The sequence below is a fragment of the Anas platyrhynchos genome, chromosome 2, assembly GCF_047663525.1.
Source record: "Anas platyrhynchos isolate ZD024472 breed Pekin duck chromosome 2, IASCAAS_PekinDuck_T2T, whole genome shotgun sequence".
Classification (NCBI taxonomy): Eukaryota; Metazoa; Chordata; class Aves; order Anseriformes; family Anatidae; genus Anas; species Anas platyrhynchos.
This window is the reverse complement of record NC_092588.1, coordinates 106,546,008-106,570,271: the sequence shown is the minus strand read 5'-3', so window position 1 is coordinate 106,570,271 and position 24,264 is coordinate 106,546,008. Positions and strand designations below refer to the sequence as shown.

At 45.4% G+C, this 24,264-nt stretch overlaps 2 protein-coding genes across 32 annotated transcripts in view; one reads left to right on the top strand and one right to left on the bottom strand.

Moving 5' to 3' along the window:
- The window catches only part of LOC119715260 (uncharacterized), a 105,950-nt gene extending 84,626 nt beyond the window's left edge, over window positions 1-21,324 (bottom strand). For 6 of the 10 annotated variants that reach the window (XM_072034009.1, XM_072034011.1, XM_072034010.1 and 3 more), the window contains exon 1: window positions 21,185-21,320. The gene's annotated coding sequence lies outside the window, so the exon portion shown is untranslated. Of the gene's footprint in view, window positions 1-15,392; window positions 15,486-21,184 lie in introns of all 10 variants that reach the window. The other 4 variants (XM_072034013.1, XM_072034012.1, XM_072034017.1 and 1 more) reach the window with 3 other exon arrangements.
- The window catches only part of LOC113841966 (uncharacterized), a 239,863-nt gene that overhangs the window by 15,087 nt on the left and 200,512 nt on the right, over window positions 1-24,264 (top strand). For 19 of the 22 annotated variants that reach the window (XM_072034008.1, XM_072033994.1, XM_072033993.1 and 16 more), the window contains 8 exons: window positions 1,426-1,639; window positions 3,691-3,939; window positions 5,150-5,289; window positions 5,372-5,494; window positions 7,638-7,748; window positions 7,886-7,924; window positions 8,023-8,076; window positions 10,312-10,470. In XM_072034008.1, coding sequence (XP_071890109.1) covers window positions 1,426-1,639; window positions 3,691-3,939; window positions 5,150-5,289; window positions 5,372-5,494; window positions 7,638-7,748; window positions 7,886-7,924; window positions 8,023-8,076; window positions 10,312-10,470 — 1,089 coding nt within the window. The remainder of the gene's footprint in view (window positions 1-1,425; window positions 1,640-3,690; window positions 3,940-5,149; window positions 5,290-5,371; window positions 5,495-7,637; window positions 7,749-7,885; window positions 7,925-8,022; window positions 8,077-10,311; window positions 10,471-24,264) is intronic. The other 3 variants (XM_072033995.1, XM_072033990.1, XM_072033992.1) reach the window with 2 other exon arrangements.

Genomic DNA, 24,264 nt, shown 5'->3' with positions numbered 1-24,264 from the left:
TCTAGCTAGGCTCTGTAGTTACTCATTTAGGTTATTCAAGGTGACGGGGTGTTTGCTCTTCTGAGTGCCTGTGACTTGTTCCGTCTTGAGTCTCGGGCTGCTTTCTGTACGGGGAGGATTTGCACAGCAACAGAATCCTGCAGGCCTATTCTAATGTCTGTTTTTGCAAACTTGGACCCATGTGAGTTCCTGATAGGCTTCCATTCATCGGAGAGGAATATTGGCCCCAATAAAAGGGGAACGTGGAACTGAGGGGCAGGGGAGGAGGAAGGGGCTGCCTCCGCTGGTACCGCGTGTCGGACTGTGTGTCAGCTATGGCATTACGTGCGTTTAATGGTTTTTGTAGGGAAGCTGAGGCGTAGGATTTTTGGAGAAGAATAGCAACATCCAGAGCATTTTGTACCTGTGTGCGTTTTAAGGTCTTAACCGTGATGGCTGTGTTTATTTGGTGGTGTCCTGCGTGGTTTTAACTGTCCTTGGGTATTTATTCTGTCTTCGTGCAAGTACACGATGAAATTACAGATCACTAGGAAAAATGTCAAACCGTGAATTAAGATGTCTTTCTGGAGAAAGGCTTTGTGTTTTCGGTCTTCCTTTCTTCCTCTTCCCATGCCTCTCTCTTAACCCCAGATTCAGGGCTGTCTGGTTGTCTTATTTTCCGCAGTTTGCGTTATCATGTATGGAAAACCTAAATGATTCAGGCTTTTGTTTTGGCTTCTACGCTAATTTGTTTTAAGAGTTGAATACAGCACAGTTCTTGTTTGAGAATGATTAGACTGTAACTTCTGCATGTTCAAACTACATTACCAGTTTTCGACGCCCAAATAGTAGTTTAGACTAGACAATCGTGTTGCCTGACACCAGAGAATCAGGCGAGCAGGGCTGTTGGTGCAGACCCAGCCAGACCCGTGCGTTAGCAACTGATGAACAGATTTTTGCTCAACTTGATCACCTCCTGCCACTTGTCATTGCGTTGGGGTTGCTGAGTTAGCTTTCGTGTTTGCTCGCACCAGGGAGGCGAGCAGCCCGTCGTGTGGCTGTAGGCAGGTTTAGTTGGTTTTCACGTGAGAGCGCGAAGAGGAAGAGTCCTGGAACAAGTCTGTAGGTCAGGAGGTATTTAGGCACAGAGTTTCCTGATGCCCTTGCGAATTGACAACCTGCAGGTGAATTTTGGCAGAAGTTTCAAAATTTTGAACTTTGCCAAGGTCACTTGGAAGTGCAGAAACCGGTAAGTAGTCATAAATCAATGTCAGCTGAATTTGAGGTGTACCAGAAGTATAGCGGTCCTATGCTAAGGATCAACCTTGTCGTCGTCTTCTGAGTATGTGCTATATAATATCTGTCTTCAGGGTCCGTGGAAAGTTGTATCCCAGCATATGCCGTTGACTGTGTTTCTGTAATTAAACGAGTGTTTTTTCTTTCAAGCAGGGAATAATTAGCAGAGTGACAGAAATGGTGAAAAGTATTGTACCGGCGTGGCTGCAGAAGTATTTCAATAAGCGTGAGAATGAGTGTGCAGCTGCAAATAAATCTGCAAACCAGGCGGCGACTCCAGTAAACCAGCATCATAATTACGCAGATGGAGGTACCCTAAATGATGGGAGATACATGCCTGAACGAGCGACACTTAATAGACAAGGTACGTGAAAAATCATTCGGAATTCTGGCCACCTGTATTTGTTCACAGATTTCTAGTTTTGAATCCGAATATCAAAAGGAAATTGGAAGGAAGGTTTTGACAGAATGAAAAAACAAACAAGAAAGTCGAAACAACTGTTTGTGAAACTGTCTTAGCTTTAAACTGTCCGCACAATTACGAAGCATACCTCTTATGCTCTTGGAAGGCATCAGTCAACTTTACGTACTCTATTAGCCAGGTGCTAAATGCTGGAAAGAACTCATTTGCAAGTGTGCTAGGTTGCATTTTCCATATTTTACAAGAAACGGAATGAAAATCTAATTGCGTAAGGCAATTAAAAATGAATTTGCTTTGCAGTCTTCAAAACAAAATAATAGATGCTAGAGTGGCACAGGAAAATTCCATCTCGAGTCCTGACTTTTCTTTTTTGGTTTTGTTTTGGGCTTTGATCAATTTAGTCAAGTTCCTTGTTAACTTAATGGAGAACTAGGGAACTTGTGCATGGATGTGGTTTATGACATTATTATCCTTAAAATATTCAATAACCTTAAGGTCTACGCAGGGGGAAGGGGTGTCTTTGAAAAGGTATTGGGAGCGTTGGCAACGAGGTTTGTAACCCCTTTACTGCATGAAAGATGAATTTGTCTTATATCCGATGCCTCTCACTGCTACTGTAGTCTTATTGTATAAATCCGCACATACTCTTACTGGAGTTTCTCTTAAATTAGCTGTTTTGGGGACCTCAGCTTTTAATAAGTAAAGAAGTTTGGTCTGAGTGTGCGTAGATAACCCTAGGTAAACTGGAAAGTCAGTTGCTTCTGTTGTTGGCAGAATCAAAAAATAATGCGGAAATAGCTTTGCCTCCAATCTCATCTAATTGTAAACAAGGAGATTGATTGCTTTCTGTGTAGCTGTAGCTTGGGAATAAGTTTGGAGAAAAGAATAGAGAAGGTCTTCATGACTGAGGAACACATGTTGGCTTTTCTATGTAACTGTGTGAAAGGAGCTTTCAGTAAGAACAGCTGCACTGCAAGCTTACTAACTCCAGGAGATCAGGAGCAGGTGGACATCCTAGAACCTTTTGTAGCTTATGTAGCTGTCTGTGGGTGTTACTTGCTCTGCTTAAGAATAAGATATTTTTTAAAAATTATTACTTCATTTTTAAACAAATGTGTTTCTTCAGCTCTGAGGTATCAATGTGCTGGAGCCTATATTCCTTGCTTAGGTGGCCTTCAGCCCGAATAACTTTGTGTATCTCAAACGGTACTGTTCTAAAAATCTGCTCATGGTTTGGAGAACTAATTAGTGGTACTGCAGTGGTTATGAAGATTGAACTAACTAGTTTAAGCTTGAGTGCGAGCATCAAGAGGATAGTGGCGCAAAGTCATTTTAATTGCCCAGATTCCCAGGGGAGACTGTAGGCTTTTATCAGGCCACTGGCATTGTTTGCAGACCCTTTGCTTCAAGAGGGAAAAATGCTCATCTGGTTACTTGGGTCAACGTACTTTTCCCTTGGGTCAAAATCCCAGTAGTTAACGGGTAGGAGGTAGTGTTTTGCCTCTAAGATGAGCTGATCTGGTAGAACTTGGGAAAAAAAGTACTGCAAGTGTTCATTTTCATGCTGTGTATTTAGATTAATGACCTTTGTTCCACCATTATATAAGCTGCAGTGTTATCTGTGCCTTAGCATGTAATCTCAAATTTTGTAAAGCTTCTTGCAAGCTGTACATGCGAGGAGGAGTATTTGTGTTTGACTTGGTGAAAGGCCAAGTCAGTGTTAGAGCATTTGAACACGGGGTCGGAATCTGGTGTTGTGAAACCTCACAGTTAACTTCTTCTGAATGCAACATTAATACTCAGTATTGCAAGCAGTGTTGTTGTTGTAGCCAGACAGTTAGATGAAACGGTATCTGGGTGAGGAAGAAGTTAAATTTGGCTTCTCTGTTTTTGCGCTTAGAACTTGGCAATAGCATGGCTGTTGATAGGAAACAGGTTTTGGCTTCTGTGAGCTTGTCTATAGCAAAGCTAATTATCTCCCTGTTCTTGTCTAGAACCATCCACAAGTAGCTCAGCACTGAACTACCCAGTTGCCTTAACAAGGCCCGCTCTTCATCGGAGCCATTTGAATTATACCATGTCGGATTCTTCTGTCCCACCTTCTCAGCCCACGACATCTTCAATATTTGGCATTGGCAGTCCTGGACTCTCTTTCATAAAAGAAATCAAAGATTCTACCTCTCAACAAGACAATGACAACATGTCAAGAACCGGTGGCTTCTCCTCTAGAGCATCTGACAAAGGTGATTTTTCTGTTCTCTGTTTAGTTGACTTTTTTTTAAGGTGAAGTCCTTTGCGTTCTTTAATATTGCACATCACCTTAGTAAACAAAATAGGAGAATGTCAGCTTTGGATGCAAGAATTAAATTTGTTTTAGTGTTTTAGAAGCGTATAATCCTATCACCTTTTGAATAGAAGCCTGCTTTGGAATAGGTTTGTGATACCCTGCTGTTACAAAGAGTCGATGCTGAAATACACACTTTCAGCTAGGTTATATGTAAATTTTGAACTGGGATGGTAGGAAATCAGGCTGACTTGCTGTAGCTTGACAACTAGGCTGATTGTCTAGAAGGAAGAGTGACTCAGAATATCTAACAGACAAGACATCTGGTTAAATGTGAATAAGTGTAGGTGACAAATAGAATCACAAGATGTTTTCCTGTGTTTTAGCAGGAGAAGATAAGGAAAGTACTCTGACATAACACGTTGCGGGCTGTTTTTTTGACCTTTCTTGGTAGAAGGCTTCAGCTGTCAATACTTTCATGTCTTTTGCCAAATTCCTTAAGGAAGGCACACCATTTTAAAATAAGAAATAAGCATTGTGTCGATGTAGATTGGTACCTAGGTCTTCTCATTGAAAGGGCAAACAGCAGGTTTGCAGCTTTTTCTAGTCCCCCAGATAGACAGGGACTGAAGTGTCCTCAGCAGGTTTTTCAGAGAACTTGTGTATGGTTGAGAGTAGAGTTGCTGGGCTTTAGCAGTGTAACCTGAGTGCACTACAACTTTCTGGTGTGTCGTCGTAAAACATATGTGGGAAGAAGATCGTTAACTCTTAGAGCAGCCTTCTAGGAATCTTCCAGGTGTAAAACCTGTGCAATTATGATCTGTGCTGGCCTCCAGCCTTTCACCAACATAGAAAAAAGCTTTGTCTGTACAAATGCACTGATGTTTATGCAGTTCTCTTTGCTTTTAGCACAAAAGGAAAAAAAAATCTTCTGCACTGGAAGCACAGTATTAACTTGTTAAGATTGCTGAAAACTACTTGCAGCTCAGTGAACAGTTTTCAAGTTTGTAGCTGTTACTTGATTTTCAGTCTGTACACGAAGCTGTTTAAAGAAGCTGAAGCCACGTTTATTTTTCCGTGTTGAAGAACTTGAATTAGTGTGGTCTTTACTGTTAAAGTTCTGTATGTACTAGAGACGTTTACATTTAACATATATGTCACTTTGGCAGATGTTGGAGTTTTAAAAAATACTTCTTCATCACTGCTCTGGACCACAGAAGCTGATAGAACTCATTCCCTCTCGCAGCATTCTGCAGCTAGCTCTAAGAAACCTGCATTCAGTTTATCTGCTTTTGGAGGAATGTTTCCTGTAAGTACTGCACAGTCTTTCTTTTAATCACTTTGAATGTGTACCTGTTTTTCTGTCCACTTAACGTACTGTGTTTCTGTAGGCACACGGAAGCACATCTGACTGTAAGAAAAACCAGCCTGGGTATTCTCCATTTTACCCTGGAAAGACTGTCTATGGTGGTGCAGCTGGAAAATCAAAGCCGTTGATGATAGAACCTTATCGGGTATGAGAAAAGTAGGGTAATGGGAAATAGTGATGGAAATAAAAAAGCAGCACTGCCAAAGGAGCTCTGAGCAGGGAGCTGAATATGTGGTACCAGTTGCTCTTCTGCCCTCTTGGTCTACAAAAATAGAAGAGATTGATTTCGGGTTAAGTTCTTTTTTTAGCAGTTTTTACCACAGGTAATACTTGCCAGAAAGAGCAAGAATGACAGTTTAGGCTAGTTGTTGGTAGTTGGGGTTTCCTCTGTTGTTACTTCTTTCAAGAAGTTCCATTTGAGTGCCATTGTCTGCCTCTGACTACATTGCATGGTGTTATTTTAATGTAAATAAAAACAATGGCAGCATAACTTTGAAAAGTTGTGTTTATAGTAGCAAAAGCTACAGTAGTCAAACCTGGCCAATGTTTATCTGTGGATCTTTTTTTGCAAGCATGCCTGCACTCATGCTATGGATCTGTTGTATAAAACTGCGCTCTTTAAAAATATCTAAAATTAACTTTGCTGATCCTTTGCTCTTCTGTTACGTAGAGGCATGCAGGCCTAAATGCAGTCCCAAGATAAGCAGTAACATGCTTTCTATTTTGAATGATTCATATAGTTCTTGAAGAGAGGTATTTTCCCCCAAGAGTTCTTGGAAATAGCAAATAAAAACTGCTGACAACTCTGATTAGCTAGAGCTGAATCGAAAAGGAAAGTCAAATCAGGTTTGGTAGGAATGCATTTAAATCAATTTGACTTTTATCAATAAATCAAAAGGAATTTTAAGGAAATGAAAACATGGGTTTGCTGGATCTGTTCTGACAGTCCAGCTCTGCAATGGAACAAGGGCAGTAGCTCACTTAGGGGAAACCTTGAAAACTTGTGGTTCAAAGCTGGGAACCCTCTTTGGTCAGCTATTTTTGTTTTCTAACAATAGTAGTGGATTATGGTAACAAGAGGAACCAAAATACTAGGCTTTTAAAGGAGAGAGAAGCTTGCTTATTGCTGCTTGCTGTGGATTACAGCGATGTACTAGAGAGTCCAGCGAAGGGCCACCAAGACGATCAAGGGTCTGGGAGCACCTCTCCTCTGAGGAGAGGCCGAGACTGCTGGGACTGTTCAGCATGGAGGAGAGGAGGTTCGGGGGGGGGGATCTTATTGATGTATGTAAATACCTGAAGGGATGGTGCAAAGAGAGCCATTCTGTTTTCAGCGGTGCCCAGTGCCAGGTCAGGAGGCAACAGGCACAAACAAAATGAGGTTCTGTCTGAACATCAGGAAATGCTTTTCTGCTGTGCGGGTGATGGAGCCCTGGCACAGGTTGCCCAGAGAGGCTGTGGAGTCTCCCTCTTTGGAGATCTTCAAGAGCTGACTTGACATGGTCCTGGGCAACCTGCTTGGGGTGGCCCCGCTTGAGCAGGGGGTAGAGCAGGTGATCTCCAGAGGTCACTTCCAACCGTAACCGTTCTGTGAGTCTCACTTGTGTTTTTATATGCTGCATGGTCTGCTTCCTGTCTTCATATCGTGTGATAAACACAGAGGGGTTTAACATGGGAAGAAAAAAGTCACACCAAGGGAAGTTTTTGCATGATATTTGAAGCTGGGTGGTGCAAATAAACAGTTCACTTTTTCAGTGTAATATTTAGATCTGTTACAGTTGAAATCGGATCTTTATCTTTTAAAACAAAGATTTGCAGCCAACTTTAATCTTGGGGGAAGGGAGGAAGCAAGAGAGGAGTAAAACTAGTTCCTGGTTATGATTGTATACACTGATTTTAAGATGGTACACCTACACCATCGTGAAACTCTGAGGTCTGTGTTGTTAGCGAAAGCACTTTCTGTACCACAAGCCTTTTCTTGAGTTCTGTTTCCCTGATTACTGCTTTGGAGGCCTTAGCAGTCCTAGCATCATCCGTCTTGACCTTTTACAAGTATGGATTTCTTTTATTACTCGCGCAACAAGCACGAGCAAGATGCACTGAGGCCCAAGGTAAACTTCGTTGTACTCAGCATGTACTCTTCTTTACGGCTTGAACTCCCAGTGACTGCATTTTTCTCTGTCATCAGAATATATTGGTTATATCATCAGTGTAGCCTTGGAACATAAAATACATGCCTCCTTAACTCGGGATTGACCATTGTAACACTTAAAATGCTAATTTTCCAGGTACAAATGAGAAGGAGAGTTAGGCAAGAAAAAGTGCAGTCCCACGCTACCTTAAGTACCGCAGCACGGTGCATCTTGGAGGCAATGGAGAAGCTGTCAAGCCCTTTGATGGTAAATAGCACTTCTTTTAATCCGTTTTTGCTTCACGTGGTTCTAAAACTTAGTAAATGTGCCATCAAAGGAGAAAGATAAAACTGTTCTTCCTTATGTTGTGTCAAGTTTAATTTATTGCATTATTTTTTCAACAGGATGCTAAAAAAATGCCACCTCTTTTGCCGCTGAGTTCTGTAAGTTGACCATGAACCCCCATGTTTTTGTTGCAGGGAACCCTCTCTCAGGAAAAAAGAAAAGCCCTCTAACATTTAGGCTTTATTTTTTCCCTTAGCCTCCAGACATAGATGAACTGAATATTCCTGACCTTCAGCCCAAACGAAGAAAGGTAAGAACCAATAATGTCTTAAGATGAGGTAGATAACTTTTCTAATGCTTTATCACTATTAGAAAAAAATTCTCAAACCTCAATGACAGCATAAGCATCTAATCAAGTTAATATTGGCATCTATCTACAAGAGATGAAGGGCTGTAAAGATTACTCATGTTAAGATTTGTTATCTTTGTAAGTTGAGAGCAACGACTCTAGACCACACGAAGTAGTTTTATCTTGTCCCCTAGTTTGGGGTGAAGCTGCATATTAAATTCCTGTTGAGGAAATTTTTTCTCTTGAAGAAATGATCACAAACAGAAAAATACTGCTTGACTGGTCATATAGACTTTGTACGGACTTGGGTGTTCATTTAGGCACAGCAAACTATTTTCCTGCTTTTTATCACCATTCAATGTAAAACCAAGGAAAATCGTTAATTTCTGACACTATAAATCTTATGCTCCGGAATTCCTATTTGGAGGTAGCACAGAATTGGTGATAGTGCTGTGGTAAAGCATGATTTCCTTTCATTTTGTTTAAAAAATGAAAACCGGTCATCTTTTTTTGGTGACTTTAATTAGAGGTGTCATTGGGTTTATTAAATTGCAAAACCCTGAAAGGACCGCTTTAAGATGAGGTGACTGAAGGAAAGAACAGGATGTGCACACTCTTCATCTTCTGTTCTAATGAGAAAAGGGACAATGTCTGAAGAAGTTTCTGTGCTAATTCCTTGATTGGATGTGTAATTAAGTTTACAATCACTTGAGAGTTTGCAAACATGTCAGCTTTCCTGTGCCATCTTTTCACCATATGCCAAATGACAAAGGCATTGAGAAGTGAAGTCTATCATAAATATTATCCAAATAACTAAAAACAAATCTGGTGTGAACTCTCAGTTCTATTATAGAAATACACCTGTGATAAGGCATTAAGAAAGATCTGCCAGATTTGCAACAGAAAGCCTGAAGTTGTCAGCCACTAAATGAATGTTGCACGCAGCTGTCACTGGGTAGAAGGAGATAGATTGTCTCTTCATAATACTGGAATTCATAATGCTTGGCAGGAGAAGGGTAGCCCTTGATGAGAAGCAATTATTTGCGAAGGAGATGATTGTGTGTTTTCCTGCTGAAGTGAACGTGGGGTTGACAGAACACTTGTGCACTCAGGCTAAACTTCTGCAGCGGGTCGCAGTGATGTGGTATTTTTCTTATTTCAAGGAACTGTACCAGGCAGAATAGCTCTTGGTGTATTAAATGCCTAACTGGGGGAATTAATATTTTTCTTTTTTACCTTTAAACCAGCAGTGAACCATCGTTCACTCGAAGGAGATTTGTGAGCTTCCATAAAACGTATTTTATTCAAGGTTTCAAAATGAATGTAATAATTTTTAGAAAGATATACTTTTGTACACTTCATAGGTGGTGTGAATTCTGTTACTAAGAGTTGGGAGATACTGTGAAACTAAAGCTGCAATGTAAACCATTTTCTGTTGGTATTGATTTGAACAATAGCATACTTGCTAAGACTGTATCTTCTGATCCTTAAGACTGCAGGTGGAGCCATTGGTAAATCTTTTAGGCTTCAGGATTTGTTTTCTGTTTGACAGTTCAGTTAAGTCAGTTCTGCAGAACATGCAGTGGTCTGTGTTAAAAAGTAACTCTGGTCTGTGAAAATGTGTTGAAAAATGAAGTCAAACCCACTACTTGATGTGCATCTAAATGCACATCTAAAGCATTGGATCATAGTTTAATGAATGAGATTATTGTAAGATTGACAACTTTATTTTGAATGTGTTCTATTGTTTGTGTAACTTTGAAGGGGGAAAATGTAGGGAATGTGAAGCCCAGAAGCCTGTATAATTAGTTGCTTAACGCTTTGAATGTTAAATTAATGAATTAAGCTATTAAAAAAAAAATCAGTGTGGGCAGAGGAAAAGATAGGAACATATAGGAACCTGAGTTATTTTAATTATGGTAGCATGAATTATTTTGTCTACAAAGCTAACTGCCACATTTTGAAATGGAATTCAGTCAGACTTTGGCTACTTAAATATAGCTTTATGGATTTTGTTACTGGTTTTCTGGTGATTTCCCTCTATAGGTTGAATGCTTTTTGGAATTCTCAAATTGTATTCACAGAGTGCCAAGACCGATGGGAGCTTTATAGTTCTGTAATTTGTTTTCATCAATAAATATTGGAATTATTTTGGGTAGACGTCAGGATAAATTGATTGCTGTTTCCCTTTCAAAGCTGGACTCCCAGAATGAGTCCCCGCATCCACCTGTAAAGAGACTTGTGAAACCAAGGTTAAACCTTCATTCAATGCGTCGGGTCCGGTATTCTAAACCAGCAAAGACTTCAACTCCTGATTCCAGCAAAATTTGCAACAGAGTAGACACAAAGTACCAAGTAAGTACATTTTTGAGTACATTTTTGCTGTTCATATTGATTCCACTAAGCAGATTCTATATTAGAAACTCAATAATACGCAAAAGCTTTGTTCTCCACCCCGAGGTAAAAGCTTATGTTGCAGATTCCAAAAGGAGGATTCGGCTTGCTCTTACAAATTTGGTACAAAACGTAATTGTGTCCTGGAAGGTTTGCAGAGTTTTTCACGTGGAGGCATTTTGTGTCAGTGTTGAGAAACTATCTTGTGTAACATCTATTAGAGTAGAAGTGAATTAAATGGCTCTTGGGAAGGTCTCATGGCCGATTATCCTTAAACGTCATCTTTATTCGTCTTTCAAGATAAAGATAATGCAGTCCTAGCCCGTAGGATTCCCAAAAGTTGGAGTTGTGAGGTTTAACATTTTAGAGGACTAAATATCTCACTAAAAAAAGTAGGTCTAATAGCTTATTACATATAGCTTAAAATACATCTTATCAGCCATTTCACATGAGTGCTTTTTGTGTGCATGCCTCAGATCCGATACTTGTACTTACCAGGCTTTTATTTTCAGATCCACAGCTCTACTTGGATGTTGATGAAATGAACAGACAATTTATGGAGACAAGCGAAGAACTCTACGATTCACTCATGAATTGTCACTGGCAACCTCTGGATACGGTCACTTCTGAAATCCCCTCTGCTATTTAAGTGTCTTATATAGCATGACCGTTATGACCAAGGTGCTAAAACTACATTTCTTCTACGTTATTCTAGCTCATAAGTTTTAAAGCACAATGATAGGTTGTTGTTTTTTTTTTGCTATGCTTTTGACAGTTTCTGTAATCTTTTTGTTCATCACTCTCTTCTTGGAGCATCATGAAATCATGTAAATATTCTAGAAATGTAAAGAGTTAAATGGGGTCTAAAGATAGACTTGCCTGTGTAAATAAAAATTTGTTTCTGCAAACCTGCCAGCAAGGGATTTACTTGTACCTGTGTGCAGCACGTTCTCTTCTGGCTTGTGAAACTTAACAAGGTAGTAAGGGTATTTCATCTGCCTTTATTTTTATATGGGTGTTAGGACACAAGCGAAATCTCGTTTTCACTTGTTTTCCTGGTCACTTAGGTAAGTGACAAGCCAAGCCCTTCATGTGCTTGCTTAGATTGGAAGTGTGTATGGGAGACACTTTCAGGCCTTGCTGTGGAGCACCTGTCTGCTCCTTCCTGCAGGCTGCTGGCTCTAACTGTACTGCTGATATCTGCTAGGTCAGCTGAAATTGGCTTCTAAATCTGGTATTTTAAGCATATGGAAGCGTAGACTTGAACTGCCATAGCTACAAACATCCCATGGAACGAGGATGAAGTCTGTTGGCACTCTGCATCAGCATTCAGCTTTCCCTTGACCTTCTTACTGGTAGACTTCTCAGCTGACTTACAGCAAAGAAGTTGCTGCAATATAATACATATTCTTAACCTAACAAAAAAAATCTTGGAGAAAACAGTTTGCTGGCTTAAAGAAGGAAAAATAACACCAGGAACAATAAAAAAAAAATAATCCTAGTAACAGCTCCTTAAGTTATATCCTCTGCTACTCTCTAATTTCTCTGGTCTTCCTTCATTCATGGTAATGAAGTTTATAAAGCTTTGGTAGAAGGATGACAGTATTCAAGTCAAAGGAGACGAGAGCAATGAGGAAAGCTTTGCTTGAAGCTAGAGCGGTCTTGCAAGTTGCTGCCTTTATATGCTGTTCTCATCTCGAAGGGTGTAGAGTATTTTCCAGTCATAGGGACTCCATAACCCTATGAGTATTGAGAAGTAGTTGCTAATTAACAGTGTATATAATAATTAACTGAGGCTGGAAACAAAAGAATATTCTTCCAAGAAAAAAAAAGGAAGCAGAAATTACTGTACTTAATAGCTGTGGAAGCTGTTAAACCTAGCCGACACAGCTTTGGTACTGCCCTGTGTGTTTTGGGGGCAATATAAACCATAATTACTGTGATGGCAGGTAAGAATCAAATTCTTATGGCTTAGTGTAGTTAGGGAAAGTAGCAGTCGTAAGCTGGGTGCTGTTCTTGAATGTAATACAAATTCTCCTTTGTGACTCCTCAGTACTTAGAGGTTACTTCTAGCTGATCAGCAGAAACAGCTTCTGTTTGCTATTAGCTGTTGGGTTTTTGCTAGGAGTGTTTTCAGTCCTGAATTGAAATGACAACATCCTGAAACAGAAAAGGCTTTTGGAGTGTTACAGGAAACATGTTCTTCGTGGTTCTAGTGCCAGTGTACATGTAGGAAGAGACAGAAGGCAAGGAACCTCACGTAGGCGGAGGGGGTGAGGTGGGTGAGGTGGCATCACAGTTTGAGCCGTTGCAGTTAGATCTTCCCAAAGCATGGAAGCAATGTGGCGGGGAATCAGGGGCTTGGTGGGTTGCTTCCTTGTGTGAGCCAGTGAGTCTTTAGAGGGGCAGATTAATAAGACAGGAGTTAGAGGTGGAATAGATGAAGCAAAGAAAATCTGGGTGGGAAAAGGGTTGCTTGTATGTGTATTTGGAATTGTTTCAGGGGATTGAGCTGGGGCAGATTCAAGGTAATAGATGCAGCCTCCTTGAATTTGGATGGCAGTGCTGAAGCTTCAGAGCCTTACAAGGTTTGATGCCACTTCAATTGTAGTGCGATTTTTTTTTTAATCTATTTTCTTCAATGTGAGCAGCAAGGCAGCTTCCAGGTGTGTGCCTGCTTTGACATGGCTTGCTTTGCATCACCAAACACAGTAGTTAGGTTGCATCGAGTACTTTGTGGAAACACTCGTTGTGTTGTCAGCTGAAAAGGTAGTGCTACAGATGTGTTGGCCCAGCAGAAACAATGTGAAGTATCAGTGCTGTTTTTTGGCCTTTGAGAGGCTGGTCCCTAACATGTGACTTGTAATGAGGGGCCCACATAGATAGACGATTTCATCTAGTCTGACACTGTGGTGGTGTATGACCCAAGTCTATAAACATCAAAAAATCAGGCTGTGGCCACCCATTTTATGCAGACTTTGCCTATTAAGGTCTCTAATGTACAGCATAGAGACGTGCACCTTCTGTTCTGGACTGGATAGTGCAGATACCAGTTTTGTAGTTCAGTGAATGAGGTTGGTTGGGCTGTTTGTTCTCCAGAGCTGAAAAATGTTGGGAGTGTATTCTCGTGTAGTCTACATAAATGAAAATGATGAGAGGAAGAGAAAGTTGATTGCAGTCTGTGTGCTGCTGTTACGAAGTAGTTCTCTGACGTCTTTTTCCCTCTCCTGAGATTTATTAGCCTATTTCCCTTTCCTGTTAGGAGTGCATACCTGGATTGGGATGGTGTGTGCAGTGCAGGTTCTTTACTGTAAGAGCACAGTGAATGCCAGACTTCTTCCTGTTCTGCTGTGTTAACCATGAATCACTGCTTCCTGAACTTGTGTTTGCATCAGAACTGCTAGAATGCCTTGTAGAGTCTTTTTACTGGGTAAACTTCACAGCTGCAGTTACAACTTCCAGCCTGTATTAGCTCAACACATTGTATTGGTGCCCACCATCAGTTTGACGAAGATGGGATTGCAGTAGGAACTTGCTTTCTTTCTTCTTTTTAATTAAACAAGTCTTTGAAGCGACTCTTCTAAAACCACTATGCTTCAATTCAAGTTTTCTGTTTTACTTCGCTGAGATGTTTTTTTCTTCCAAGCGTGATGAAGTTTTCTACAAGAATATGTGGGATTATTCTTGGTTGTGCCTGCGTACACGAAAGGAGGGGTCTGGGGTGCCTGCGAGCACAGTGGGAGGGGTCCTGGGTTCCTGGGTGGGACGCTTTGACACTATATAAGATGATGTCACGCAGTAGTAAATTGGCTTACGGCACAGAACGCTGGTCGTTGTGTCCGTTTGTCCAGGGGCTTTCGGTCGGGATATCCTACATATGGTGACCCCGACGTGATACGAACCCCGACGTGCAACCGGTTGGCGCGAGTTAGGCGCGGTGCGTACGTGCTAGGTACGCGGGAGGCCATGGGGCCTGGAGTCGATGAGGTGGTGAGTACTTTAAAATCCTTGGCCAAGGAAGCAGGAATAGCTTTACGAAAGAAGGACATACGGTCCCTCTTGTTTTGGGCGACACGCCGGAATCTGGCGGGGTCTCCTGTTCATTGCCTGAGACAGGCTACTTTAGAAGCGGTGGGACGGGATTTATGTGACAGCGCTTGCATCGGGAACAAAGAGGTGCAGACTTTACTACCGACCTATGGGTGAGTGCGAGCGGTTTTGGAAAAGGTAGCCAACGAGGCATGCCTGTGGGCTACTGTGCACCGCATGCTTTTGTCCGATGGGGACAGTGAGAATAAGCAGGCTCCTATGGAGCTGCCGATAAAAAACAATCTAAAGGAAGGGTCAGGGCAGGCGAAGGAGGAGGCTCGATCGGGGGATGAAAATAATGTGGAGCAGGAGAAAGAAGAGGGTGGGAAACCTTTTGTGCCCCCCCTGCGAGTTCGGTCGGATCGTGAAAGAATAGCAACACCTAGTGCTCCTCGGGCGGAAGGGAGCACTGTACATACTTCATCAGATGGGTTCTTTTGGAGGGTAAATGAGAAGGGCTCCCTTATTCTGTTCCCTGCCGGGGGTCCTGAAGGGGCAGGGGTGGCATCCGGGCAGGCGCCAGCGTTTTCGGGCTCCCTCCGGCTGCCGCTGTATGCAGCCCCCCCCGCGTTTGACCCTGGAGGGCGGGAGGGGGGGGAAGCGCGGGTGGAGTTTTTTTCGGAGAAGCCCCTACCAGTGGAGCAAGGAGTGGAGATTCATGCATGCTGAATGACAAATTATAAGCCAGAAGCCTACATAGTTCTCTCCATCAAGGCAGATTCAGCTTTAGTGTTCTGCAACAGCCTACTAAGTGCCTAAGAAAACAAGTCTAGCTTCTTTATTAGTTTACTTACAGGAAATGTAGATAGCACTTCTGCCTCCGTAGACTTCACAATTGGAGATGAAAATGCAAACGCAGGACTGCTAGCATTACTTGTTGGCTGTATCTGTATTTTCAAAAGAATTCAAGGTTTACATTTAAGAGCAACAACTACCTGAATTCACTATCCAACACAAGTCCTGCAGTGACGTTGAAAAGCTTGATGTTTCAGTTATTTTGCAGAGAGAAGTAGTAATAAAACAAAGTCAAGTTTCCTAGTGGGTATAGGACAATATCTTCACAACCAAATTCCAGAAACCCAGAGGAAAAGCTGGAGATGCTACTTAGGTCTAAATGCATGGAAAAGCAAACCAGGAAGCTGAAGAACGGTAAACTCAGCCCAGTGACACTCCAAGAACTTCAGCAAACACCTCAACGTATTACATCAGCTACCTACTTCAAACCATACAAAAATATTTCAATTGCTCTGGAACAGATTGATGTTTATTTTATTGCAATAATATGCCAATTATTGCACCCTAGGCTCATTCTATGCGAGGCTTATACGACCACATTACCTCTAATTTAATAACTTCAATAAAGTTGTGGTTTAACCATTGTAGGCAACTAAGCACCACACAGCCACTCGCTCACTCCCTTCAAGTGGAACAGGGAAAAGAACTGGAAACAAAGAAGTGAAGTTGTTAAATTTGAGGTACCATTAATGACTCATCACAGTAATGGCTACCTGGAAAGACGAATGCCATAACCCTGTACGTACCCCCAGCTCCCTCCCCTTCTTTCCCCCAGCATTCCCCCTTTTGCTGAGGCGATGGGCTCCGGGGCAGACGTGTTCTGCAGCGGAGCAGGGGACCGAGGCGGGCAGGGCTTTTTGTCCGGCATCGAGGCCACTCAGGGGAGCCGCCGGGACCCGGCAGTCCTCGCGAGGGAGGCTGACGAGGCGCGGGCGGAGCCAGCAGCGCCCCCTCCCAGGCTGTTTAAAAGTTGCCCCTAGGGAGCGCGGCGACCAGGACGGGCAAACAGGGTGTGGCGGTTAGCGCGGCAGTTAGCGCGGCAGTTAGCGCGGGCAGGGCGAGCGGGGGGCCCATCGTCGCTCTGTTGCAGCTGCCTCTCCCTTCGGTGCTTGTAACCTGCTTGCGGAGAACCTGACCATGGTATCAACCAGGCAGAAAACCGTGGCCTCCGCATCTCGTGCGGCATCTCCAGCCACGGTCACCAGTGTGGCTACTCAGACGGAGGGCTCGGGGAAACACGCAGCCGTCCAGGTCCTGGGCTGCAGAGTGTGCCCCAGCCTTCTGTCGGCCTCCGACAGCAGTGGTGGGTATGCCTGTGGGAGGTGTGCCCAGGTTGAAGAACTGCTCAGCCAGGTAGCGGTGCTCCGGGAGGAGGTGAACAGGCTCAGGAGCATCAGGGAATCAGAGATGGAAATTGACTGGTGGAGGTGCACTCTACCCTCTCTGAGGCAGGCTCACGAGCCTGCCACAGCACAGGCGTCTCCTGTTATGCAGAAGACGGAGGTTCCCTCCTCCTGCCAGGCAGCGGGAGGAGACCTAGATCAAGGGGGGGAATGGAGGCAGGTGCCTATTCGGGGTGGTAGGCGAGCCCTCTCTCTGCCCACCTCACCTTCTCATCTACCCTTAAATAATCGATACGAAGGACTAGAACAAGACAATCTGAATGACAAAGTAGATAAAAACCCGTCCCAGTTGGAGGGGGCGCCTAAGACAAGGCGACCTACACATCGCATTGCCACATCATCCTTCAAAAAAGAAAGAAGGGCTATTGTTATGGGGGGCTCCCTTCTGAAAGGGACAGAGGGACCGATATGCCGACCGGACCCAACCCGCAGAGAAGTCTGTTGCCTCCCTGGGGCTCGGGTGAGAGACTTTGCCAAGAAAGTCAAGCGCCTGGTACGGCCCACTGACTACTACCCGCTACTGGTCTTTCAGGCTGGTAGCGATGAAGTAGCAATGAGAAGTCCGAAGGCGATCAAAAGAGACTTTAGGGATTTGGGGCGACTACTTAGAGGATCAGGGGCGCAGGTTGTGTTTGCCTCTGTCCTTCCGATAGGGGGGATCGAAGCTGAAAGGCGTGCTGTTCACATAAACTCGTGGCTTCGAGACTGGTGTGACCGGCAGAACTTTGGGTTCTTTGATCACGGGAAGGTCTATGCTACATAGGGCCTGATGGCACCGGATGGGATGCGCCTCTCTCAGAGAGGGGTAAGGATCTTTGGTCAGGAGTTGGCAGGGCTGATAGATAGGGCTTTAAACTAGAGTCGAAGGGGGAAGGGGCTAAAACCAGGCACGCCGGTGAAGACCTAAGGGATGGTACGCTAGAATCAGAGGGGCTGTGTGCCAGTGAGGTCCTTCGGTCAGATCCACAAGGTGCTGAGTGTAAGGAGACGCACCTGAAATGCTTCTACACGAACGCACGCAGTATGAGGAATAAAATGGATGAGCTAGAAGTACTGGCCCAGTCCCGCAGTACGACATCATCGGCATAAGCGAAACCTGGTGGGATGAGTCCTGTGACTGGGGTGTTGCGATAGATGGTTACAGGCTCTTCAGGAGGGACAGGCAGGGTAGGCGAGGTGGTGGGGTGGCGATGTATGTGAAGCAGGGGCTGGACTGTGTGGAACTCCAGGTCGGCGATGGCAAAGTTGAGAGCCTCTGGGTAAGGATCAAGGGACGAACGAATAAAGGGGATGTCGTTGTGGGAGTCTATTACAGACCGCCTGGCCAGGACGATAGCGCCGATAAATTATTCTTTACAGAACTAAGAGAGGCCTCGAGATTAACTCCCCTTGTCCTTATGGGGGACTTCAACTTGCCAGACGTTAACTGGGAGTGCCACACGGCTGACACGAGTAAGTCCAGGAGGTTCATGAAGCACCTAGATGATAACTTCTCGGTGCAGGTGCTAACGGAGCCAACTAGGAAAGGTGCCCTCCTAGACCTGTTGCTAGAAAACAGAGAGGGTCTGGTGGGAGATGTGGTGATTGGTGGCCGCCTCGGTCATAGCGACCATGAAGTGGTTGAGTTCAAACTTTACGGTGACAGAAGGAAAAGTGCCACCAAAACCTCATCCCTAGATATGGGGAAAGCGGACTTCAGGCTGCTCAGGGAACTAGTCAGCAAGGTCCCCTGGGAAGCTGCTCTTGAAGGCCTCAATGTCCACCAGTGCTGGTCATTCTTTAAGCGATGCCTCCTAGAAGCACAAGATCAGACAATTCCTAAATATCGCAAGTCAGGCAGGCGGGGCAGGAGGCCGGCGTGGCTGACCAGGAACATTCTAATGGAGATTAGGCAGAAACAGAGAGTGTTTCGCTACTGGAAGGAGGGCCAGGTGTCATGGAAAGAATACAGGGATGCTGTTCGTGTTTGTAGGGAGAAAATTCGTGTGGCCAAAGCACACCTAGAGTTGAAGCTGGCTGTGGCTGTGAGAGAAAATAAAAAGGGTTTTTTTAGATATGTGAATGGAAAAAGGAGAACTAAAGAATACATAGGGCCGCTCCTTGATAGGGAAGGTCTCCTCACAGACAATGACACAGGCAAAGCAGAGACACTTAACGCCTTCTTTGCCTCTGTCTTCAATGCCGATGATGGGCTTCGGGACCCAGGGTGCCCTGAGCTGGAGGACCGGGACAGTGGGGATGACAAACTCCCAACCGACCCTGAACGTGTGCGGGATTTGCTACTCCACCTGGATCCCTACAAGTCCATGGGTCCGGATGGGATTCATCCCCGGGTGCTGAAAGAGCTGGCGGATGTCATCGCGGAACCTCTCTCAATTATTTTTCAACGATCCTGGGAATTTGGAGAGGTCCCGGTAGACTGGAAGCTGGCAAATGTTGTGCCGATTTTCAGGAAGGGTCAGAAAGAAGACCCTAGCAATTACAGGCCTGTCAGTCTCATCAGTGCCTGGTAAAATCATGGAGAAGATGGTTCTCAAACTTATTGAGGCGCACCTGGGGGACAAAGCAGTCATTGGTCCCAGCCAGCATGGGTTTGTGAAGGGTAGGTCCTGCCTAACTAATCTGATTTCCTTTTATGATAAGATCACCCGTATGGTGGACCAAGGGAAACCAGCTGATGTGATTTTTTTGGACTTCAGCAAGGCTTTTGACACGGTTTCCCATAGGATCCTACTGGACAAAATGTCCACCATACAGCTAAATAAAAACATCATACGATGGGTGAGCAATTGGCTAACCGGCAGGGCCCAAAGGGTTATGGTGAATGGGTCTGCGTCAGGCTGGCGGGCGGTCACCTGTGGGGTCCCTCAAGGCTCCATTTTAGGGCCGGTACTTTTCAATATTTTTATAAACGATCTGGATGTAGGAATAGAAGGTATTTTGAGCAAGTTTGCTGATGACACCAAACTTGGAGGAGTTGTGGACTCTGTTGAGGGTGGAAAGGCCTTGCAGAGAGATCTGGATAGGTTGGAGAGCTGGGCGATCACCAACCGCATGAAGTTCAATAAGAGCAAGTGCCGGGTCCTGCACGTGGGACGGGGAAACCCTGGCTGCACGTACAGACTGGGCGATGAGACGCTGGAGAGCAGCCTAGAAGAGAGGGATCTGGGGGTCGTGGTAGACAGCAAGTTGAATATGAGCCAGCAGTGTGCCCTGGCAGCCAGGAGGGCCAACCGTGTCCTGGGGTGCATCAAGCACGGCATCGCTAGTAGGTCGAGGGAGGTGATTGTCCCGCTCTACTTTGCGCTGGTGCGGCCTCACCTCGAGTACTGTGTGCAGTTCTGGGCACCACAGTATAAAAAGGACATGAAACTGTTGGAGAGTGTCCAGAGGAGGGCTACGAAGATGGTGAAAGGCCTGGAGGGGAAGACGTACGAGGAACGGCTGAGGGCACTGGGCCTGTTCAGCCTGGAGAAGAGGAGGCTGAGGGGAGACCTCATCGCAGTCTACAACTTCCTCGTAAGGGGGTGTCGAGAGGCAGGAGACCTTTTCTCCATTAACACCAGTGACAGGACCCGTGGGAACGGGGTTAAGCTGAGGCAGGGGAAATTTAGGCTTGACATCAGAGGGGGTTCTTCACAGAGAGGGTGGTTGCACACTGGAACAGGCTCCCCAGGGAAGTGGTCACTGCACTGAGCCTGTCTGAATTTAAGAAGAGATTGGACTGTGCACTTAGTCACGTGGTCTGAACTTTTGGGTAGACTTGTGCGGTGTCAAGAGTTGGACTTGATGTTCCTTAAGGGTCCCTTCCAACTCAGGATACTCTATGATTCTATGATTCTATTTATTGCTGGGAATGATGCTAAATGGTGTGGAGTATCCCCTTGGTCCTCTGGGGTCGGTTGTCCTGGCTGGGTGCCCTCCCAGCCTCTTGTGCATACCCAACCTCCTCGCTGGCAGGGCGGTGTGAGAAACAGAAAAGGACTCGTCACTGTGCAAGCACTGCTCAGCAACAGCTAAAACACCAGTGCCTTAGCAACACTGTTTTGGTCACAAATCTGCAACGCAGCACCATCTACTATGAAGAAAATTAACTCTACCCCCGCCCAAATCAGTATAAATAGCTTGCCATAAAAGCCACACCCCATTCCCCCCCCGAATCCCGCAGCATTTGAAGCAGTTACACAATCGCATTAAACAGAAGTTTGCAAGGTCTAAGACTGAGAGAAGCAGAATCAAAACATTTGTGCGTTTTTCCCCAAACTGGCATGCGACCCCAATTTATTCAGCCAAGCACAAACTAACATTCATTAGCTTCACGAGCACCACACAACTCGCAACAAAGCGGCATACTCACCCGAAGAAGTACTGACAGCAAAAAGACTTACCTGGCCCGCCGCCGTGATTGCCATGTCTCCCGCCGCCATTGAATTTGTCATGCTCGTCGTAGTCGTCGCCACTGAATTTGTCTTGCTCTTTGCCAGTGTTAGATAAGGTATGCCCGTGGCCACTGCTGTGTATGTCACGCCCACCGACACCGCTGGATATGTCACGCTCCCCCCTGCCACTGAGTATGTCATTTGTTCTACCTCCTCTTCCTCCGCCTCCTCTTCCTCCTCTAGATATGTCATGTTCGCCTCCGCTGCTGATGGATTGCCCGCCCCCGGCGCTGCAGCTGGATTTCCCACCCCCGGCGCTACTGCCAGGTTTCCCTCGCCTGCTGCTGCATTTCCTGCGCCCACTGCTGCTGCTGCTGCTGGATTGGCTGCGCCCACTGCTGCTGCTGCTGCATTTCCTGCGCCCACTGCTGCTGCTGCTGCTGGCCTGGCTGCGCCCACTGCTGCTGCTGCTGCTGGATTGGCTGCGCCCACCACTACTGCTGCTGCTGCATTTCCTGCGCCCACCGCTGCTGCTGGACTGGCTGCGCCCACTGCTGCTGCTGCTGCTGCTGCTGGACTGGCTGCGCCCACCGCTGCTGGATTTCCTGCAACCGCATCTGCTTTGCGACTTCCCATATCTCCCGCTGCTTCTCCATGGCCCGTGCCCGTCGCTTCCACTCTTCTTGAAATTCCTGTTTTCGCCGCTCGATTATCCAGGCCAGCTCCTTCTGCAGGGCTTCCCATGCCTTTTGCTTCTGCTGGATTCGCTCTTCCCGTCGCTGCTGCCTGCATTGCCATGCCCAGCGCTGCAGCAGGCGTTGCAATGCCCGTTGCTGCCTCTGGAGTGGCAACGCCCTTTGCTGCTGCTGGAATTGCCATGCCTGTCGCAGCTGCTGGAGTTGCCATGCTCGTTGCAGCTGTTGAAACAGCGCTTGGTGACGCCCAGACAGCACTACTACCAACAAAACTAAAATTGAACTGAGGCAGCGACGCAGTACCGATGGGTAGGGGGATTTTCGGTAGCACTGGTTCCTCCACTTCCTAAAGTTGTAAAAGAAAAATTTAAATTTACCAGACGTACTTTTACAAGACTACTTTCTCACATTGTCCCACCCAATTTATTAACAAAATGAAATCAAACAAAAACCCATGCAAATTCAGAGAAAGCAAGTTTCCAGAAGAAAGCCTGATCTCCCCACCTCTGTCTACTAGGTCATTTTAATTTATGGCAGGCCTGCTTCCACATAATACTCTGTTCAACAACTGTACAGCAAGAACACTGAAAGTTAACTCAAAACCTGTGCAGAACAAAGAGGCACAGATCAGATTTTTCTTTTCCTTTCCTATACTTTGGTCATCAGAGCTCTAGAGAAGCTCCTTTCTAACTACCCTCACACCTCTTCAATTAAGAGTACACTCTCAAGACAAATGAGAAAGCGTTCCTCTTGCAAAATTAGGCAGGAAGGTTGCCAAAGTTTCTAAAGTCACTACAGCAGTGACTTTTTTTTTTTTTTTTCCTAGTATAGTTTCAGAGTTCTTCTCTGATGGACATAAGCAGACAAGCGAAGACAAAAGATATTCTGTTTACCTGAAGTACTGGTTTGGACCCCAAATGAAAAAGCTGGCTTTGCTTGCTCAGGTTCCTTCTCTGATGGTTTAACGAAACTGAAGTTGAATATGGGTTTTGCTGTGCTCTCTTCTTTTGTATGCTCGGACTTCCCAACTGAAAAGATAGGCTGTGCCTTTGACTCTTCAGCGTCAGCTTTCTTTCCAAACGCTAATGGAGCAGCAGAAGTGACAGAATCCTGCTTCTCTTCTGTCCTTCCCAAAATAAACTGTGAGGCAGCTGCAGACTCTGCACTGCCAAAGGAGAAGCCTCCTTTTGTTGAAGGAGCTTCGTCCTTCTTCTCATCTGGCTTCTTAAATGCAAAAGAAGCTGATACAACCTCCTGGTCTCCAGCAGTTCCAAAAGTGAAGCCACTGACTCCAGTTTTATTCTCGTTGGCAGCCATGGCAGTAGCAGAACTTGTACCAAAAGCAAAACCTCCCAATACTGGTTCCTCTTTCTTTTCCTGCTGTCCCAGGCTCGCGGCCCCAAACCGAAATGTTGAAGGAGCCTGACTACTTGTAGATGGAAGGCCAAAGGTAAAACTGTTTCTTTTTCCTTCTTTTTTACTCTCTTCTGATTTAGATAGCGAGGATGAAACTCCACATTTGAAGTCCCCTGGTGTACTAGGACACTTAAATCCCCCAACCACATTGTTGGAGGATGCAGATTCAGAGGCAATGCCAAACTTGAAGCCCCCTTGTTCTCCAAATTTGAAACTTCCCGTGCTATCTAACATATGAGAAGACTCAGAGGATGATGACGACTGAACACCAAATGTAAATGATGGTAAGGCAGCATTTCGCAGTTCGCGCGGGCAGGGCGAGCGGGGGGCCCATCGTCGCTCTGTTGCAGCTGCCTCTCCCTTCGGTGCTTGTAACCTGCTTGCGGAGAACCTGACCATGGTATCAACCAGGCAGAAAACCGTGGCCTCCGCATCTCGTGCGGCATCTCCAGCCACGGTCACCAGTGTGGCTACTCAGACGGAGGGCTCGGGGAAACACGCAGCCGTCCAGGTCCTGGGCTGCAGAGTGTGCCCCAGCCTTCTGTCGGCCTCCGACAGCAGTGGTGGGTATGCCTGTGGGAGGTGTGCCCAGGTTGAAGAACTGCTCAGCCAGGTAGCGGTGCTCCGGGAGGAGGTGAACAGGCTCAGGAGCATCAGGGAATCAGAGATGGAAATTGACTGGTGGAGGTGCACTCTACCCTCTCTGAGGCAGGCTCACGAGCCTGCCACAGCACAGGCGTCTCCTGTTATGCAGAAGACGGAGGTTCCCTCCTCCTGCCAGGCAGCGGGAGGAGACCTAGATCAAGGGGGGGAATGGAGGAAGCATTTGTGGACACAGTAGCAGTACCAAAACCTGCAGAAATAAGTGAACATCAGGTTTGTAACCCATGGGGTACCTGCAGTACACGAAGGTTTTAACAACACTCTAGTCCTGATCTTTCCAGTCAAAACTGTTTAAAAAACAACCCACCAAACAGT